The sequence below is a fragment of the Terrapene carolina genome, unplaced genomic scaffold (genome assembly GCF_002925995.2).
Source record: "Terrapene carolina triunguis isolate 2854851 unplaced genomic scaffold, T_m_triunguis-2.0 Scaffold17, whole genome shotgun sequence".
Taxonomy (NCBI): Eukaryota; Metazoa; Chordata; order Testudines; family Emydidae; genus Terrapene; species Terrapene triunguis.
Window position 1 is genome coordinate 3,426,614 of NW_020664368.1, and position 22,050 is coordinate 3,448,663.

The following is a 22,050-nucleotide window of genomic DNA, read 5'->3' on the forward strand; positions in this document are numbered from 1 at the left end:
ATTAGTAAAATGGGGCTGTGTTCTGCTTAACTACACATTTAACACAAAAGTGTGTGTGTGTAGGAAAGAATGGGAAGACAAGACACCCCACAGTCTCTAGTTACAGAAGTGGAGCCCAGCTGTGGAGGATTGTGGTTAGTTGCCAATATTTAAAAAAAAAAAAAAAAAAAAAAAAAGTTCTCTCAGGAAAAAACTGTCCAAGTAAGATGGATACCTAGGGGCCATTAGGCACTCTGTATTCTGCTGAATGTTATCACACTACATGTTATCAACAGTAATTGTCCCAACCCTCTTCCCTCTGGCTAGTATTTTATAGAGAAACTAAGGCATAACAATTAAATCAGTTGACCATGGTCACAAAAGGGATGCTAGTCAGTGTTGAATTAGAAAACAGGAATTCCCTGTTCTTAATCTTCTCGGGTGACTTCTCATGGAATTCTGTTGCTCCATCCGGGGAGAGGTCATGCTGGCTACTCAGAGGAGTTCGCTCAGTTGCAGGCAGCTGATTGGGGGGGAACCTACAGCAGCACTAGTACCATGAATGAATCTTGGATGCCACTGCCCCTCATATTCGCAAACTGATCTAGAGTCCTCACAAAGAGAGTTATGGCACTGGCTTTCCCAAAGGCCAGCAGTGCAGTGAGGCATAAACAGACAGTGATTTTAAGGAAAGCTATCTTTCTCAAAGCTGTTTTAACATGGAAAAGGTCGAAGCACCTTAAAAAAAAAAAAAAAAATCAGGCTGATATTCTCCTTTACTTTTCTACGTCCCTCAAATATAGAGATAAGGAAACCAGCATTTTGGCGTAATCTTCAAGTCATTTTGTCCCAACCAGCAGCTTTGAAACGGCATCTATGCTGCAAATCCCAATATTTCAAAAGAAAGGAATCCAACATGTGGCAAGCCTTCCAGTTTTACCTTCTAGAGCCACTTCAAGTGACAGCTATACAGTATCACCATTATCAATAAATAAATAAATAAATAAATAAAGGTTTAATACAGACAAATGTTTCCATTTAAAAAAATATAAGTTCCAGAAGTCCAGCCCTATTGAACAAACCTGTAATAAACCATTTTTTAAGAACAGTCAATGAAGAACCAGCTTCAACGCTTAGAGTCAAAACAGATTGAGGGAGAAAAATATATTAGAAATGAGACATTGTAAAATGTATCAGTTTGATTTTTAAATAGTCTTAGATCTTTAATAATGAAGATAGATAACTGACTATTTGATCCAGTGTTATGCAGCTATATAGAGCAGCACGTAGCTATTGCACAATATATCTACAGGATTTCCAGTAGGAAGGAATGTATAAAAAGTTCTATCACAGACGTCCTTGGACATTAATTTTTGGTGCTGGATTCTAACAAATCTTTTGCTTCATTTACTTTTGTTGCTAAGTAGGGAGATCCACCTGAAAAAAGGGAGAAAAAATAGATTTATATCAGTATGAAATACAAAACCATTTAACTTAGAGCATCCCTTTAATTATTGGTGATGTGGGCTATTAGTTTCCTCCCCCTCCAAAAAAATCGTTCATAAGCTTACGTGAATATGTCAGAGATAAATTAAACTAGTGGATAAATAAACAGAACAAACATGAAATAAAATCTTAATCACTGCTGCTCTGCATTATTTTTCACAATCTCCTATTAAAGTGAAGTCCTCATGAAAAGTCTAAAGTTATTCTCTGAAATCATCTTATATTGGCATTTACCTGCAAGATTTAGACTGAATGCATTGTTCCTGCACCTGTTAAGCAAGGTCAGCTACCCTGAACAGTTCATCTAATGAGAACAGCTAGGATTCCCCCCCCCCCCCCCCCCCGGAAATTATTAGAGGCAAAATGTTATAAGTAAATTTTTGATACAGAATATTAAGAACATACACCAAGCCTATTCCATTCTAGATTCAGAGACACAGAAATACCAGCCAAAAAATGTCACATTAAAGCTATTTAAACACGGTATGCCTTCTAACTTCTGGTCCTGAACAGTGTCATTGCTTTACGCTCCATCTAACAATCTGATTACAGTTCAGTGGTCTTTGTGTTTGTTTTTTTACTCTCCCCTTGAGTGCCAACCATCTGCCTACAGTCACCAAAAACAACATTATAAGGTCTGTATCAGTAGCTCGTCACTCACTAGAACACACCTCTATCTTTGTACACTAAAATGTGGTTGAAACATCACTGTGCCCTGAACAACCCTTTCCTAAGCATCTGTTCTGATGAATGAAAAAGTATGAATAAAATTTAAGGATACAGAAAGGACAAGTATCAGTTCTAGATGCCTGGCAACAGAAGGAGATGGGGCTTCCAAGACTGGAGGACTTCACTGTGACTTTTAGATCAGGAGTCTAAACCACTACACGCTCATTCCCAGATAGGGTTGCCAACCCTACTGGTTTCACTGGGAGTCTCCCGGAATCACGCACTTTTTCTCTTGGAGGCTACCGAAGCCAAACAGGGAGATTTTAGGCACTGGAGTCTGGCGGCGGCAGCAGGGCTAAGACAGGCTCCCTGCCTGCCCTGGCTCTGCATTGCTCCCTAAAGCTGCTGGCACGTGCCTGTGGCCCCCTTAGCCCCGCTGTGCCACCGGCCAGGAGCCGCCTGAGGTAAGCGCCTCCAGGCTGGAGCCTGCACCCCACACCCCCTCCTACACCCCAACCCCCTGCCCCAGGCTCAGCCCAGAGCCCCCTCCCACACCCCAAACCCCTCAGTCCCACCCCCCAGAGCCCATACCCCCTCCCGCACACCAACATCCTACCCCAGCCCAGTGAAAGTGAGTGAGGGTGGGGAGAGTAATCAATGGAGGGAGGGGGGATGGAGTGAGCGGGGCAGGGCCTTGGAGAAGGGGCAGGGCAAGGCAAGGGCGTTTGGGTTTGTGTAATTAGACAGTTGGCAACCCTATTCCCAGATCTAATACAGAAACAACTTAGTGAAGTCCATATTTTTTAAGTGTGTGCTGTGTTGTGTGTGTGTTTGGGGCGGGGAGGGGGGAGAATGCCTACCAATACATATGTAAAGTTTTTCTGATAACTGGGGTTTTAGTAAGGAGTGGGGATTACCAAATTGAATGTAGCTTGTCTAGTCCCCTTTGAGAGCAGAGGAATGAAAAATAAAATGATAAACTACAAAAAGCAATGCAAGCTAGAGAAATATTAACTATACACTGTTTAAATGCCAAAAGTGAATTTTCTCAAAATAAAGTCAAATTTGCTAGAAGCATTTTTTGCTACATTTACATCATTAAGTGCACAACCTATTTCGTTGCCTTCCAATGAGAGAGAAACTGGTATCATGCAATTCAATTATTTGTAATTTTAGTTTCGATACTCAGTGCAACAATTTTTGTGGCTTTCGTTGTGTATATTATTTCTCTAAAAACATTTGATTTTGATTGATTGATTTAAAATTGTGTCTTCAGATCCCATAGTTCTCTCATAACTAGCCTACATAACTGTAGTTTTAATCAGTTTCCATTGTTGTCCTTTACCCACTAACTCCAATTATCTGCTACAGCTGTGTATTGTCTTAGGCTTCGACCCTGCCATTGGAGCCACATGGGCAGAGCCCTAATGAAGTCAAAGGAGCTCTATGTGGGTATATGGACCTGCCTGGGTAGATGCAGGATTAGGACCTATGGCCCCAATTCTGCAATTGGTAATGCACAAGTGGGCTGCTGAGTCTACACAATGCCCTGTTGAAGTCTACAGAGCTCCAGGCAAGTGCAACTGTTGGCTCAGATGCTATCAATTGTGGGAGTGGGAGACTTTAGCGTATAGTATCTTCAGAACAGGGATTGTCTTAATATGTGGTACAGCACCCAGCCGAAAGGAACCAAGATCCTGATGGGGATCTCTGGGTGCCACAGCAATACAAATGATAATGTTTGTTAATCTAAACTTTTAACATACTGTACACTAAACTGTACCTCTGACCACCATAATATATTACAAATACAACAGAGAATTCCTTTCCTATTTTCAGAGTACAGAGTATACTCACTTTATAGAAAAACAAATTAAAAAGCAGAATGACAGATAACATCTAAGCAGGACTGTTTAGCCATTAGCAATCCAACGAGATAAGGCGGCTGAAAGAAAAGTGCTTACTCAACACCTTATATTGCTAGAGGTCAGTTATCTTTTTATTATGATGGTTAGGAAAAAAAGTAATCCTGTAAATCTGTCAACAAGAAATAAAAAACTTCACTTCCCCCTTTTGACTTTTGAAATACAGTGCAATTCTACCATCTGTTATTGAAAAGTAGAAACAGGAATGAACATATGGGTTCTCTTTCTCAAGCAGCTGTAGTGTACTTAAAATTATAATAATAAGCCTTTCTGTAAGATTTACATTAAAAACCTGGCCAATTAAAGCAACTGTGCCCAGCTTTACAGTTTTCCAGGATGGGTTTAAGAAATCCAGAATCTGATATATTTAGTGATTATAGCACATGTCCCTCAGAGACTTGTGTGCTCATATATTTATGGCCAGAAAAAAAACAGTTCAAGCATTTTGATGTAACGTAAATGGGAACTTCATGGCTAGTGTTTTCCCTTCTTCAAAGCTCCTGGAACACTAACCACTAGTGAAGTGCTGATCTAGAAAGTGAGCTCAAAAGGCAGCAGAGTAACCTAGTGCTGCTATTGCACGCGGATCTTGGATATCTGTCTGCTTTATTTATTAGAGAAAACAACAACATATAAAAGCTTAAGTCTCACTACTAAATATACAGCACATAATTTCATGAATTACATAAATGGCTAGCTACAACCAGTCTAAGTAAATTGAAAGGAGCTCGTAGTATGCGCTTTCCACCCAATATTAATGAAAACAACAGTGTACCTTTATCAGGGTGATTCAAAATCATGATTCTCCTATGAGCTGTTCTAATCTTGGCCTTGTCAGCAGATGGACTGTAGAAATAAATTAAAGTGCTTACCATAGTGTCAAATTCAGATTGTAAATTATCAGTTTGCACTGATTTCAGACAATTTAAAACTAGAGGTTTTCACCATCTTATGGACAAAACACCCAATTGCACCTTTCGGGATGTAACATTTTAATAAGCCTTTTAAGACATTTAAGGAAGTACACCTTTTTTTTTTTTTTTTTTTATTAAAGCCAGTACAGTGCAGGAATACTGAGAGCTTTTGTATCCTCAAAACTCAACAGTTCCTGCCACATACACTACAGAGACTGTATCAGCACAGTTATGTCAGCATAGCTATGCCAGCATTACATTGACAGAAGGGGGTTTTCTGTCAGCGTAGGACCACCACCTCCCTGGATGGCATTAGCTAGGTCAACGGAAGCCCTCTTCCCTCACACCCCTGATCAATGTAGCTAAGCTAATATAACTTTTCATTACAGACAAAACCTTACACAGATTTAACTGTTTTTTCCACCAGTGAACAGGGGGAAATGATCCTTTTCCTGGAAAACGGTTATTTACGACCAATGACAAAATATCTAATATTTGTTGTAACTATGTATCTGTACAGAGTATTATTAAAATATGGCAATATTAAATAATTCCTCATTCTGGTGAGATCAGAAAACTCTGCATTTTTTGTTTTTCCAAAGCTGTTCAATGTGTTACACTCAGGGACATGTCAATTTACAAATGCTACAGAAAGCTGCTCCTTTCAGTGACAGGAAGATAAAATATGTACTTCAACTAAATTAAGTGTGTATCTTACCAGCAAATAGCCACTTATGGAAGCATTGTGCCAGCACAGTAGCAGCGTTCCTTCTGGTGTGCAGAGGAACATTTCTATTTGAATCTGTATGGTTTAGTTTTTTTTAAATTAGTTGACATGGGAAATGTAGCCATCATTTGCAGCAGCATTTACCACTTCAAGAGAAGCCAGAGGAAGGCAGCTTTTTGTCGCTCCACTAAAGAGTGTTATGGGGTAACACTTTTTAGTGGTACAAAATTTCATCATAGAAGGCGAATACATACTGCCCTTGCCTTTTCTTTTTAGCCTAAGGCTCCAAGAGCGGAGGCTAATACATACTTCCACCCCCATTGCTCCCTTTTTAGCTGAAGGCTCCAAGAACTTAACTCCACTATCTTTGCAGGAATGCCAGGTCTCAGCCTAACTATATTCTTGTGGGGGACTCCCCTAAATATTGTAATTGTTACTCTTCAATCACAGGAAAAATCAAAGCCTACATATGTTGCAGAAGTGGTGCACAGAACTGCACTAGAGAAGAAAAGGCAATGGGAATAAAAATTAGGCGGTCAGAGGCCCTGAAAATTACATAATAATTGAGAAATAAGATTATTTATATTTCAAATAATTTTTATATCAAACTGTTAAAGATCACAATTTACCATTATTTCAACCTATAAAGCGGTTAATAAATAGGCTGCTGTAATCTAGTGGATTGAGCACACAGTTAGAACCAAGTTTAGCTGAGTTCTGTTCCCAGTTCTGCAACTCATTGTGTAACCTGGGACAAGAAACAATCTATATACTCCAGTTACCCCACAGGCGTAGTTCTCATAGGGACAATGATGTTTGCCCACCTTTGCCAGGGGATTTCAGACCTATATTGCTAAAGGGCACTAAGTGCAAAGTATTATTAGAATCCAAAAATGAGTATTATTGTATTGTTAAGTTAGAAATTTAAATGCTCAAGAGTTAGGTTATGGCAAAATTGCATTAAAGTAGTGCAGTTCTGCTCTGAAAAATGACTGATAAAATGGCATGTAACATCAAGTTTGCTTAGTTTAACCAGATGTCACTAATCCTGCAAACTCAAAATCCTTTCTTAAACATCACCAGTAAAAAAAGGTTCTGCATTGCAAGTTACACTGCCAAGCCTCAATTTCATTAGTGCAACCTTACTCATTACCTTCAGGAAGGTTACACAGGGGTAACTGATTGGCCTTGTACATTTGGTCAGCCATATGTCTCTGGATACACATAGGAACAGATCTGTAGAGTAACGTAATGCTATTTTCCTGTCATTTTTCAGAGTATAATCACACTTGAAGGTTGAATACACAACCTCAACTTTGCCCCGTGTGTATGCATTGATTATACAATCTATTGTACTACTTCTGTAATGCAACATCTTAGCATTTTCTACAATCTTAGATTCTATTGTATATTCTTGCTATCTTTTTATTATTTCATACTTATTTTTATTGATTTATACACTATGCAATTTTTCTAGCTAACGTATCAATACTTTTATCACCACTTACATACCACATATTAAAATAATATAAAGATTTCCTTTGGAGAAAAAAAATCTTTATTTTATCTGGTAAGTTGTCTTGTAGAGAAAACAGTATGTACATTTTGAGTTTCTCTCATCTAGAACTAGCTAACTTACAATTCTCATTGGACTTATTCTGTAAATATGGAAAGTTCAGGACGTTTGCGTAATACGGGGGAGCTGGTAGCATCTACTATATTTAGATTCCCTAACATTTTCTATTATAAAAGGTTTTTGTGTACTTCTCTTTGAAAAGCTCTCTCAACTCCATTGTTTGCAGCAGGCTTTTGCTATTTGGCAGAGGGAACACCTTTGGACTAGAGAAGTGCCTTTTATTTGTCCAATTTCCCTCCTCATGGGCATCACCTAGAGACAAGAGTTCCCCCAACTCCCAAGGTGATGAGGAGAGAGCCAGGCTAGGCTTTCCCAAACCACCCTCTGGCCCCAGCAACCTATTCCCCTTCTCTCCATATGGAGCAGAGGCTTCCCAAACTTGAGGTAGAGGCGATAGGGAAGGAAAGAAAGCGTGTGTGTGTGTGCGTGTGTGAATGCGAGTCAGTTTGTAATTCTAGTGTTGATAACTCTCAGATTCTATTGTACTGTTCTCCAGCATACACAAAAGCAGCACACAAAGTACTACAAGATGCTACATGTGCAGACTATCTAAGATAATTGGAAAGTGGCATTTGAGATGCGATCACATATTTAACACTTTTGAAATACTTATACACAACAATGTATGTAATAAGCATCACCCACAAGAAATGAGTCAGTTTTAAAGTCCTAAACTCTCACAGAGCCATCAAAATATGCACATACAAAAACTAAGTAGGCACTGATCTTAGTACTGTAACCTTTGTATTTCTTTGTGTGTATCATCATATCACTGGGGCACACGGATCAGCATTCATGTCACACTCTCTGTCAGTACTCGGCCTGAGCTGGGGAAGCTAATGATCCAACCAGCAGACCAAATTCAGTGATGAATCCTGGTCACATGCCACCCAAGGCACATTGTGCATATGCTAAAGAAGAAGGTCATATCACTTCTAAGTTCAACTACATTCTGAGGCAGGGACCATTTCTTTGTATTTATTCTCTAAAGCACTAGTATGTGTTAGGCATTACATAAATAATAAAAAGAGGCACTGATAAGGGTGTGCATCCAGATGTAGCTTTTGCATTTCCTAACTTCTGAGCAAATTACATTAATTGGTTGCATATGTTAATCTCCTTTTAAAAAATAATCCAGAGTTTTTGGGCTAGTCAAATTTGCAAGACACCCTTCTGCAGTGGGAAGAAGCCTGATGGGCCAGATGCACTTTACCAAGTCTGCTTGTACTGGCGCTCCCTTTACTCCCTGGTCCTCCTGAGCAATCTCCTCTTGTGGCACTATATTTAAATACAGAGACAGTGAAATCTATCTACCCAGACTTTTTTAAATTTGAAAACGGTCTATGCAGACATTAGCTATGCTGCTAAATAATTAAAGGCCCAATCCTACAAATATGCATGAGTAACTATTTACATATGTAGTCCCATTCAAATATGGTGTTTGCAGGATTGGGCCACAGATACTAAAAACTATCATAGCTGCAGATGAGAGCACAAGTTACGAACTACTGAAAATAAAGGCTTATGATTTAAGTCTTGTTACCTTCGCTACAGCAGATGTTACCTCAGCTAACATAGAGCCTACCATAATAATACTTCACTTATAATGCCTTCCTCATAAATCTCAAAATTGAATTAAGCCCCAGAACCATTGTGAGCTAAGGATTTCCTTTTTACAGACGACAAAGATGAGGGACAGAGATTAAAATAACTTGCCAAAAGTCACAGAAATTTTATGCCACAGAATAGGGAATCACAAGACCCAAGCACAATACCATTTTTCTTCCCTGATTATGGAGACACCAGTTACTGCTCCATAGTTAATGCTGAATTCCATTTTGCATTTAAAGTACAGATTAATCCTGTTTTACGTCCACAGCCGCCACAAAATTATTGTTTATTTTGGGGGCACAGAATGGATTTTCTGAGAATTTACAAGTCTGATAATTAGTGTAAATTAAAAATTCATTAAAATTAGCCTCTAAGAAATTTAGCATCTGTCAGTGTTTGTCCCAAATGATCTTAGTAATGGAACACAGACTCTTCAGATTATCCATTGAGTTAATTTTTGTTGAAATCTTGTGCATAAATTATGTTAGAAGAAATTAGGTTGTATTTAAGCTATATTAATAATGTGTGTTGTATCTAATTGTTACATTTATAAAAACTACACACAAGGTCCAGTTAACAGCTCAGTTAACTTGTAAGTGGGGCTTTGTGACAGAGATAACTCTACAAATCACAACCGTTTCCCTACAGCTAATTTACATGCATCATTTTGATTAGTTATAATGAGTCAGTGCTATGAGGAAAACTGGACACATTCAAAATAAGGCTGTCAAATGATTGCGATTAATTTTTTTAATTAATTGTAAAAAATTAATAGCACAATTAATTGCACTGTTAAACAATAATAGAATACTATTTATTCACGTAGTTTTGGATATTTTCTACATTTTCAAATATATTGATTAAGAACATAAGAATGGCCCTATTGGGTCAGACCAAAGGTCCATCTAGCCCAGTATCCTGTCTTCTGACAGTGGCCAGTGCCAGGTGCCCCAGAGAGAATGAACAGAACAGGTAATCAAGTGATCCATCCCCTGTCACTCATTCCCAGCTTCTGGCAAACAGTGGTTAGGGACACCATTCCTGCCCATCCTGGCTAATAGCCATTGATGGACCTATACTCCATGAATTTATCTTGTTCTTTTTTTAACCCTGTTATGGTCTTGGCCTTTACAACATCCTCTGACAAGGAGTTCCACGGGTTGACTGTGTGTTGTGTGAAGAAATACTTCCTTTTATTTGTTTTAAACCTGCTGCCTATTAATTTCATTTGGTGACCCTTAGTTCTTGTGTTGAGAAGTAGTAAACACTTCCTTATCTACTTTCTCTACACCAGTCATGATTTTATAGACCTCAATCATATCTCCCCTTAGCTGTCTCTTTTCCAAGCAGAAAAGTCCCAGTCTTATTATTTCTCCTCATACAGAAGCCATTCCATACCCCTAATAATTTTTGTTGCCCTTTTCTGAACCTTTTCCAATTCCAATATATCAATTACAACACAGACTACAAAGTGTACACTGCTCACTTTTTATTTATTTGTACTGTAAAAAACAAAAGTAATAGTATTTTTCAATTCACCTAATACGAGTACTGTAGTGCAATCTCTTTATAATAAAGTTGAACTTACAAATGTAGAATTACGTACAAAAAAAGTTACTGAATTCAAAAGTAAAACAATGTAAAATTTTAGAGCCTACAAGTCCACTCAGTCCTACTTCTTAGTCAGCCAATTGCTCAGTTTGTTTACATTTTCAGGAGATAATGCTGCCCACTTCTTGTTTACAATATCACCTGAAAGTGAGAACAGACGTTCGCATGGCAATGTCATAGCCGGCATCGCAAGATATTTATGTGCCAGATGCACTAAAGATTCATATGTTACTCCTGAGGGCATTCTGTGCCAAAAAATTGAAAATTCTGCGCACATTTTAAAATTCTGCATGTTTTATTTGTCAATAAATAAATGCAGAAGCTCCAGCATGGCAGTGGGGAACACAGGCCACTGGCTGCACAAAGGTGGGAGATCACCCTGCAGCTCCTCCACCCCTGGGACATGGACTCAGCGGTGAGGCTGCACCCAACCCTGACACAGCACAATGCCAGGGCCTGCCCTAGAAACACCCTGGGACCCTGCTCCTCTGAGCCAGGTGCGGGGCAGGCAGACTCAACCAAGCAGGATCCAAGTGCGGAGGGGCTCAGTGTGGGGGGGATCCAGGTGTGGAGTGAGAAGATTCTGTGTGGGACAATCTGAGTGCAGGCAGCTCAGTAAGGTGTCTAGGTGTGGGGGGATCTGGATGCACGGAGGCTCGTTGAGGGGCTCCAGGTGCAGGGGCAACGAGACTCTGCAGGGGCTTCCAGATGAAAGGTGGTTGGGGTTCAGCGCAGGGGTCTGGGTGTAGGGGTCTCGGCGGAGGGGTTCAACGCAGGGCTCTGGATGCTGGGGGAGTGGGGCCTGGGTGCAGCTAGTTGGGGGGTCAGTGGCGTGGGGGTCTGGATGTGGGGGCTCAGGGTGGTGCAGGGGATGGAGCATCAGGGAGGGGGTTTGAGTGCAGGGAGCTCAGTGGGGAGTGGTCTGGGTTCAGGGGTGGGGATCTGCAGGCAGGGGGTCTGGGTGCAGGGGGTCTCCAGGTGCGGGGGTTGAGGTTCAATGGGGTTTTCGGGTATGGAGGGCTAGGGAGGTTCTGGATGTATGGGGTGAGGCTAGGCAGGGGTGCCTGGGTATAGGAGGTCTAGATGCATAGGGGTTGAGTGGATGGGGGAGCAGCTCCCTGTACAATGACCCCTCCTCCCATCCTCTCCTGCCTCCAGCCCAGACAGGACTAGTAGTTGATCCCGGCTCAGGGTAGGAGCCACTGGCTGGGGTGTCCCCAACCCCGTGGTGATTTACCTCTCCGCTGGCTGCTCCGGGTGCCTGAAACGATGCACCTGTGCTGCTAGGGAGTGGTGCGTGTCTGCTCTTGCAGCTTCCCTTTGCTTCCCTGTCAGAAAGTCATTTTTCTGTGGGGAAGCAAATACATTTGCAGGGGATATGAATTCTGCACACGTGCAGTGACACAAAATTCCCCCAGGAGTAATAGGTCCCTTCCTGCTTCAACCACCATTCCAGAGGACATGTGTCCATGCTGCTAATGGTTTCTGCTCGATAACGATCCAAACAAACAGTGTGGACCAATCCCATTTTCATCATCTGAGTCAGATGCCAGCAGCAGAAGGTTAATTTTCTTTTCGGTGGTTCAGGTTCTGTAGTTTCTACATTGGAGTATTGCTCTTTTAAGACTTCTGAAAGCAAGCTTCGCACCTCGTCCTATTTTGGAATGTACCTCAGATTCTTAAACCTTGGGTCGAGTGATGTAGCTATCTTTAGAAATCTCACATTGGTACCTTCTTTGCGTTTTGTCAAATCTGCAGTGAAAGTGTTCTAAAAAGGAACAACATGTGCTGGGTCATCATCCAAGACTGCTATAACAAGGAATATATGGCAGAATGTGGGTAAAACAGAGTAGGAGATACACAATTCTCCCTCAAGGAATTCAGCCACAAATTTAATTCATGCATTATTTTTTTAATGAGCATCATCAGCATGGAAGCACGTCCTCTGGAATGGTGGCCGAAGCATGAAGGGAGATATGAATGTTTAGCATACCGCACGTAAATACCTTACAATGCTGGCTACAAAAGTGCCATGTGAACGCCTGTTATCACTTTCAGGTGACACTGTAAATAAGAAGCGGGCAGCATTATCTCTCGTAAATGTAAACAAACTTGTTTGTCTTAGCGATTGACTAAACAAAAAGTAGGACTCAGTGGACCTGTAAGCTCTAAAGTTTTACATTGCTTGGTTTTGAGTGCAGTTATGTAACAACAACAAAAAATCTACATTTGTAAGTTGCACTTTCACCATAAAGAGATTGCACTACAGTACCTGTATGAGGTGAATTGAAAAATACTATTTCTTTTCTTTGCCATTTTTACAGTACAAATATTTGTAATAAAAATAACAATATAAAGTGAGCACTGTCTACTTTGTATGCTGTATTGAAAATAAATCAATATATTTAAAAATGTAGAAAAACAACAAAGAATATTTAATAAATTTCAATTGGGTATTCTATTGTTTAACAGTGCGGTTAAAACTGCAATTAATCGTGATTAATTTTTTTTAGTTAATCACGTGAGTTAACTGCAATTCATCGACAGCCCTAATTCAAAATTCTTGTTGGCAGATTAAGGAGAAGTGACAATTGGGACAAGTAAAAGTTCCATGACCACATACTGGCTGGGGCATCAGTACTTTAAAAGGCTCCCCACAGGATGGCATTCTTGCCTTTTCTCCACTGCACACTAAGATAGTACTAACTGGGGAAACAAGCAGAGCATAAAGGATACCTTTAAAGTGCATAGACATTGGAATTATGGGGCTGGGATCTCCCATCCCTCCTTTACATAGCACCTGTTCTCTAACGCAGACCTCTAAAACAACAATTCAACTGCAAATTAAGGTCCAGAATCACCAGTACATCGACTGCTATGAACTGTTCTGTCAAAGTAAACCAACTTTAAAGCCATCTAAATGGACCAGTAAGCTCTAACTGCAATGCACTACTCTGGTGTACCAGTGAATCTGCCCATACGTTTAATTTTAATAAGTGATTTAAGGTTGCTAATGCATTTCTTCAAGTCACCCAAAATACCACATGGTACCATTCTCTTTGGGTTTCTTGTTTAGTGTGTATGTATGAAATATCTATTTTCAAAACCTAAGGAAATTGCAAGACAAAAAATACATCAAGGACGACATAATTTTGGGACATATCAGTTAAAGACCCTTACAGGAATGTTGTAATTAACTTTAAATGTAACCTTAACTCTTAATTGCCTGGATTAATAAGGGTTAGCTAGGCATCATTACAACATTCCTGTAATTAAAGTCTAATTAATGTTAAGGTTACACAAACAAAAATCCAAACATGTTAACATATGGAACTGCACAGTTAAGGGAACCAAACAATTTTACCTCTGGCCTATAGTGACTTCCTGCAGTAATCATGCAATTATGATTAAGACATTTCAGCATTTGTGGCCCCAGATTAGATTAGATTAAACTATTTTTAAAGACATTCAGGGCTCCCCCTACTCTTTTCTCCCTTCCTGGAGTTGCTATTGGGAAGAATAAAGGTGGTTTGTGTGCCTTAGTTATGCATTTCCATATGTTAAAAGAAATCCAAACATGTTTAAGCAGGAGCGGCGCCAGGGTTTTTGGCGCCCTAGGCAGGGGTCCTTCCGCGCTCCCGGTCTCGGCGGCAATTCTGCGGCGGGGGGGGTCCTTCCGCGCTCCCGGTCTTCGGGGCACTTCGGCGGCAGGTCCCGGAGCGAGTGAAGGACCCGCCGCAGAATTGCTGCCAGAGACCCGGAGCACGGAAGGACCCCCCGCCGCCGAATTGCCGCCGAGGGCGGCAAAATGCCGCCCCCCCAAATCCTGGTGCCCTAGGCAACCGCCTAGGTCACCTAAATAGAAGCGCCAGCCCTGTGTTTAAGTGTAATCTTAACTCTTAATTGCCTGGGTTTGTAATGCTTGGTATTGGGCATAATCACAATATCCCTGTAATGTGTTTCACCCTTAAGTTACATATGCCTACGCTCACCCTTAAATTCATCCTAATACACTGTATTGCATCCTCAACTCCTTTAACCACAATAAAAAAAGATGTGAAGAGAGATTACACATACATTTGAAATGACAGACTAAATGGAATTGCTTTCTGCATTACTGATGCATTAATACAATCCACAGTATTGTAAATCTTTATTTTGTAGTGAGATCAGAGTAGATGATCATGTTGATCAGCATAGTATGTGCTGTTCTGATTTATATTTACAGCATTTGCCCTCCACTGCTGTAAGGGGCCTGAAGGCATGACGAAAGTTGCATGGTTGCTCATTTTATTGCATTTTTTCCCCAACCAAAATACAGTCTTAGAATGGCATATGGAACACAATTTTTTTTTAACAAGTTACAACTGTGAGCACCATATAGCCCTATTCTTTCACCTTACATTTCTCCATTCAGTCTGGTGATAGAACAGAAACAGTATTAATGCAGCACACCTACCTTATGCCTAAAATAAGACTCGCTTCTCGTCTGCTCATTTTCTGTTCAAATCCTCCTTTATAGTAGGATGAAAAACTCTATGGGAGGAGTGGAAGGGGGAGGAGGGGAGAGAGAGAGGAAAATCATTAGTTCCAGGTACATAGGTGTCATGATCTCAATGCTATTCTATTACCTTAGCAAGGTTGATTGGCATTTGATTAGAATTCATTTCAAGTGATGAAACTACTGAAAAACAAATATGGTTTAAAAGGAACTCTGTCAAACACTGAAAATCTGACCTCTTAAAAGTTACAGTTTGTGTTTTTACAGTGTCCCACTGATAACGAAAGACATTAATTGTTGCAGCCATTGATTTGTAGGGTTGAGAGTCTCCCTGCCCTTTGGCAGGGGAACCCTAATTGTCTAAATGCTGGGTAGAATGAAATTACACATGAGCACTGCCCTGGGCTTCATGTGCACACAAATTCATGCGGACAACTTCCCCTGCCAATTGGTATTATTTGCTGTTTTTTTCCCAGATCAGAAACTGAGATTTTAACCACTGTTTAAAACAACTGAAAGAGAAAACTTGTTTTGGAGAGTGAGGTGTGGTGAATTTTTTAAAAGCAAAAACTATAGCTGTCCAGGGAAGGGAGTGAGGATAAAACTGGTGCCTATCAACCATGTGTTAAAATAAATTATTGAAATACCATAGCCAGTTACACTAACTAAAGATATCAGTGTTGTTGTTGTTTTTTTAAATAAAAAGAATTAGGGACTAGTCCAGCATCACACAGCCTCAGCCCTCTGAGTCAAACAAGCCCCAGAGACAACAGATGTAGTTCCAAGACAGCCTGACTATTGGGAGCTGGAGCCCAGAAGTCAGTTAAGAAGACTGAAGTTTTGTTAACTGCCAAATTTATCAACAAGTAAACTTTACAAAAAGTAAGCTTCATCCTTTTATCATCAAAGTGAAGTCTAGCTTCAGAACTGTGCTTTTTACCCACAATTAAAATATGCCTGGCCCTTAACTTGAGATCACAGCCTAGGTCAGTCGTGGGCAACCTGTGGCCCATCAGAGTAATCCGCTGGTGGGCCGTGAGACAGTTTGTTTACATTGACCGTCCGCAGGCACGGCCGCCCGCAGCTCCCAGTGGCTGCGGTTCACAGTTCTCAGCCAATGGGAGCTGCGGGAAGCAGCGCAGGCCGGCCACCACTTCCCGCAGCTCCCATTGGCCAGGAATGGCAAACCACGGCCACTGTGTGTGGCCATGTCTGCAGATGGTTGATGTAAACAAACACTCTTGCAGCCCACCAGCGGATTACCACGACGGGCCACATGCAGCCCGCAGGCTGCCCACCACTGGCCTAAGTAGTATGGCTGCATGACTGTGATGGTGCTGCCCATGGGAGCCAGCTGAGGTCACTCAATTAGGGTGAACTGCAAACAAAACGGGGCAGACAAACCCCAGAAGCTGGTGGTTATTTCAACACTTAGCTTTACCAAGCCAGCACAAAGCAGCTTCTATAGTACCTCACTGGTTACTCAGAAGTCCAAACAACGCAGTTCCCTTAAAGTGCCCAGCCTCAGGCCTCCGTCCAGACACACCTGTCAGATATGATGATGATTACTGAAAATCTTATCTCATCACATAAAAGAAAAGATTCTTTCAATCCCAAAGGATCAGCCACATACCCAGGTTCAATTATAACTTAGATCTTACCCAAAATACACGCTATAGTCAATTCTTAATAAATTTTAGTTTAGTTAATAACAAAGAAAAGAGAGAGAGGGTTGGTTAAAAGATGAATATACATACAGACGAATTCAATTCTTGAGGTTCAGATACATAGCAGAGGTGAGCTTGTAGCTGCCAAAAGTCCTTTTAGATATAGTTCATAGGTGGCTCCAGTCAATGACTGGGGATCTCAATCCTTGTGGCTTAAGGTTTCCCCCTCTTGAAACCCAAAGCAGATCTGAGATGAAGTAGGATCGTGTCCCAAGGTTCTTATACATTTCCAGCAGCCTTTTGGCCTGAGAAAACAATAGGCTTAACTCTCCTTCTCCCAAACATCCTGGCAATTAGCACAGCGTAATTTATCCATTAAACAGTTCAGATACAGGTTACCACAACCTTCAAAGAGACATATAGACAATAATACTATTTCACTCAACTATCATCATAAATGTTAATATTCCTTTTTTGATCTTTAAATTAAAGCTATAGCAATAGACAAGAATTGTTTGCTTATATTACAAGACCTGAGCAAACATCTAACCTTCTAACAATGCAGACTTACATTTCAAAGCTCTATTCATTTACCTATCTTCCTAACCAGTTCTTAAGGTTCACCCATGGGTCAGATCAGTCTGTGAGTTAATTAACTCTTTCTGGCCCTGTCATCTTTCAATGAGATATTATATTACACTCATACCGTCACAATGACAAAATACAAACTCCCTTTTTATAATTGTAAACATTCTTCTTATTCTTCTTATTATTAGCGCCTAGGAGCTCTAGTCATGGAGCAGGACCCCACAGCACTAGATATAATACACAAAAGACAGGCCCTGCTTAGACTGCTTACTTCAGGGAGCCTTGATCTTTATAGTTTCCAAAAGGCATTAAACAAGTGCTTTGCCCTGTTCTTTTGAGAGGAAGACACTCAGGCCTGTCTTGGACCTTTAAAATCACAGCTAGGTCATTAAGGACAATGGCTTCCTTCTCAGAGGACACTTATGGCACAAACAGCCCCTTTTTTAATGAAAGTCCCAGTCCTAAAGAGATTTGAAGCTTCCTTTTTAAAGCAAAGGAAATCAGACTAAAAGCCATCTTTGTCTAGGTTAGAGGGATGGGCAAGTGAGGACAGAACATTCCTTTACAAAAAAAAAAAAAAAAAAAAAAGGAGAAGGGCAGTTTTCTAGCTACTAAAGAAGAAAGAAGTTTGATTATCCATCTAACTTACACGTGCTACTCGGACTTAAATAGTGAAGTGTTTTCATGAAGCAGTGCTACTTTTGATATTTCCTGTTAGGAAAACTCAAAGTGATAAGGGAAGGACATTTCAGGCACCCTACAATATTAAAATCAGCCTACCACATCTGCAATCCTTGCTGGGCTGGAAAGATCACAAAAGTGAGCTCTCCACTTCCTGATACTTCTGATATTTTGGGCCCCATTTAACCTTCTAGGCAGGTCTTCCTTACATGTTGTGCCCTATACAGCCCATGATAGTTAATTCAGTTTCTTGCATGAACTCTATTAAAAGAAAATGGTAAATAGCTTTAGGCCCACTCTATAAGTGTATGGATTCCCTCAGCAATCTCCAGAAAAGGGCTGTCAGATAGGGAAGCCTAATTTATTTGGGCTGTGACATCTTTAAAGACCTTCCCTGGTTCGCATAACCTACGTTTCTGTTACAATTTCTGCACCAGTAAGAGATATCCCAGTGTCCTTATGAGACTAATCACCACACCCTGTCTATATAGAAGCTATGTTTTTTATAAAATGTGTACGTGTTTCGGTATCCACAAGTCACCACAATCTCTCACTGAAGAGACGATACATAACTCCACAAAATAAAAAAGCCATTATATATATTCTGCTAGATATTAAGAATATTTTATGGGGAAAAACTATGTTAATGCAGATTTAAGGTTGCTTGATGGTATGCTGTCCCCTTGCAGTATGCTGAGTTGAACAAAACTCAAACTTCTGAAAACCAGGAAATGAAGAGTGAAGGTTACCCATGGCTCTCCCTTCTTTCAGCAATGCCTCAACACCCCCTACCCTATTTGCACACACACTTTTACTCTGCCAACCCCACAGTTGCTGAAATATACAAGCTCTTCACCTCCTTTTAACCACCCATTCACACTCAGCCACAGGATTCCATCTGACACGATTAAAGGACAAAAAGGGGGGAAATGGTGGAGTTGCCTGCACCACCTGCCCTCTACCCCTTCAAGCAATATATCCATATGCACATACTCACACTGGCTCTTGGCACTATAACATGCAGGAGGTTCCAGATCCTAGTGTACACTCACCCATACAGCCAACTTCCCAGAAAGAATACCACACGTGTACAATTTAAGAATCACTTCACGGCCTTTTACAACTCCCTTACACTTACTCACAGGATACCATCTCAACCTACACTTTCATGCAGCCATCATTAAAGCATTGGAATCCGTTCCTATTCCACCTCACTACTGACAATTCCCATTTAATAAAAGCCCTGTGCCTTGTTACTGACGTAACCTACGCCATTCTACATAAATGTGATGCATCCTGCAGGTACACATGCAGGTCTTCCCTTTCCTCACATGCTTCAGAGGGTGCAAAACACAGATTTCCAGATATCACAACCACAGTCAATTTATCTAACTCTTTTATTGAGCTCATTTATACTTTTGGCCTTTACATCATTCCCTGGCAACAAGTTCCACAGATTAACTTGCATTATGTGAAGAACTTCCTTATATTTGTTTTAAACCTGCTGCTATTAATTTCAGTGGGCGATCCCCCAGTTCTGTGTTATGTGAAGGGGTAAACAGCACTTCTCTATTACTTTCTCCACACCATTCATGATTTTATAGACCTCTATAATTCCCCCCTCCCACCCATCATCTCTTTCCCAAGCTGAACAGTCCCACTCTTTTTAATTTCTCCTCATATGGAAGCTGTTCCATAAGCCTAATTATTTTCATTGTCCTTCTCTGTACCCTTTCCACTTCTATATCTTTTTTGAGATGAGGTTTCCAGAACTACAAGCAGTATTCAAACTGGGGGCATACCATGGATTTATACAGGGGCATTATCATATTTTCTGTCTCATTTTCTATCCCTTTCCTATATTGTGCAGTTCAGAGTACTATCCACCATCTATGCAAGTTAAAAGTGAACTTAAATTCACAATTTGGGTCCCCCCAAAACTTAGTGGCTGCCATGCACTACTTGGGTAAAACTGACCAACAGAGACCACTCTGACCCACGTCACAGCAATAGATTGATCACTAGTTCTGTGCAAACCCCACTAGAAACCGTTAGAAAAATATTTTTGTTATTTCAGGGCTTATATATCTGGAACCCCAGTTCAAACAACCCAGGGGGTGGGGGGGGTGTCACTAACCATACTCTGCACTCCCACAAAGCATAGCAAATTTCAAGAAAATCTATACAAGCACAAACATTTTAGAGCGCTTAGAAATGTCCTCTAAACCTCCTCTAAACAGGAAGGCTAGACAGACAATGGAGGGAAAAGGCTCTGTGCCCATCCATCTGCAGCACAGGAGGCTCTGAAACGTGTGAAGTGGCCAATTCACCTCAATAAGGTGTTTTCAGCTGAATGAGAACACCTCATGGAGATTAATACAACCTGAAACAATAGCTCTGAGAATGAGGAGTACTTGTGGCACCTTAGGCCTGGTCTACACTATGAGTTTAGGTCGAATTTAGCAGCGTTAAATCGAATTAACCCTGCACCCGTCCACACAACGAAGCCATTTACTTAGATATAAAGAGCTCTTAAAATCGATTTCTGTACTCCTCCCCGACAAGGGGAGTAGCGCCGAAATCGACATTGCCATTTCGAATTAGGGTTAGTGTGGCCGCAATTTGACGGTATTGGCCCCCGGGAGCTATCCCACAGTGCACCATTGTGACTGCTCCGGACAGCAATCTGAAGTCGGATGCACTGGCCAGGTAGACAGGAAAAGCCCCGCGAACTTTTGAATTTCATTTCCTGTTTGCCCAGCGTGGAGGGCACAGGTGATCACGCAGAGCTCATCAGCACAGGTAACCATGCAGTCCAAGAATCGAAAAAGAGCTCCAGCATGGACCGTACGGGAGGTACTGGATCTGATCGCTATATGGGGAGAGGATTCCGTGCTAGCAGAACTACGTTCCAAAAGATGAAATGCCAAAACGTTTGAAAAAATCTCCAAGGGCATGATGGAGAGAGGCCACAATAGGGACTCACTACAGTGCCACGTGAAAGTTAAGGAGCTCAGACAAGCCTACCAGAAAACCAAAGAAGCAAACGGAAGGTCCGGGTCAGAGCCGCAGACATGCCGCTTCTATGCTGAGCTGCATGCAATTCTAGGGGGGGCTGCCACCACTACCCCACCTCTGACCATGGATTCTGAGGAGGGGGTAATCTCAGACATGCCTGAGGATTCTGCGGACGGGGAAGAGGAGGAGGAGGATGAGCTTGCGGAGAGCACACAGCACTCCGTTCTCCGTTCTCCCCAACAGCCAGGATCTTTTTCTCAGCCTGACTGAAGTACCCTCCCAACCCTCCCAAGGCAGTATCCCAGACAATGAGGCCATGGAAGGGACCTCTGGTGAGTGTACCTTTGTAAATATAAAACATAGTTTAAAAGCAAGCGTTTTTTAATGATTAATTTGCCCTGAGGACTTGGGATGCATTCGCGGCCAGTACAGCTACTGGAAAAGTCTGTTAACGTGTCTGGGGATGGAGCGGAAATCCTCCAGGGACATCTCCATGAAGCTTTCCTGGAGGTACTCCAAAAGCCTTTGCAGAAGGTTTCTGAGCAGTGCAGCCTTATTCCGTCCTCCATGGTAGGACACTTGACCACTCCATGCTAGTAGCAAGTAATCTGGTATCATTGCATGACAAAGCCTGGCAGCGTATGGTCCCGGTGTTTGCTGGCATTCAAGCAACATCCGTTCTTTATCTCGCTGTGTTATCCTCAGGAGAGTGATATCGTTCATGGTAACCTGGTTGAAATACGGGAATTTACTGAAGGGGACAGAGGTGGCCGTTCCTACTGCGCTGTTTGATGTGGCTGAAAAGAAATCCTTCCCTGCAGTTTGCTAAGCGGGGGGTGAGGGGGATCATTGGTGCTGAGCTTTTCGCATTTGGCTAGCTAGGGGTAAAGCGATCATCCCAGAGAATTGGATGGGGGGGTAGTTTGGTTTCTGCTGCTGCACATTAACAGGAAAACCGCAGCACTCAACGGGCTTTGCTTGGTATGTGGGAAAGGAGGGTGCTGCTTTTAGGAAGGC

The 22,050-nt window shown here is 41.4% G+C and overlaps 1 protein-coding gene across 1 annotated transcript in view; it reads right to left on the bottom strand.

Moving 5' to 3' along the window:
- Nucleotides 1–1,010: 1,010 nt before the first annotated feature.
- LOC112103169 (dnaJ homolog subfamily C member 15) overlaps nucleotides 1,011–22,050 on the bottom strand; it is a 53,819-nt gene continuing 32,779 nt past the window's right edge. Inside the window, exons 4-6 of the mRNA XM_026647346.2 lie at nucleotides 15,038–15,114; nucleotides 4,855–4,925; nucleotides 1,011–1,416 (exon numbers count right to left, since the gene is read on the bottom strand). Of these exons, the coding sequence (XP_026503131.1) occupies nucleotides 1,346–1,416; nucleotides 4,855–4,925; nucleotides 15,038–15,114 (219 nt within the window). The 3' untranslated portion in view covers nucleotides 1,011–1,345. The remainder of the gene's footprint in view (nucleotides 1,417–4,854; nucleotides 4,926–15,037; nucleotides 15,115–22,050) is intronic.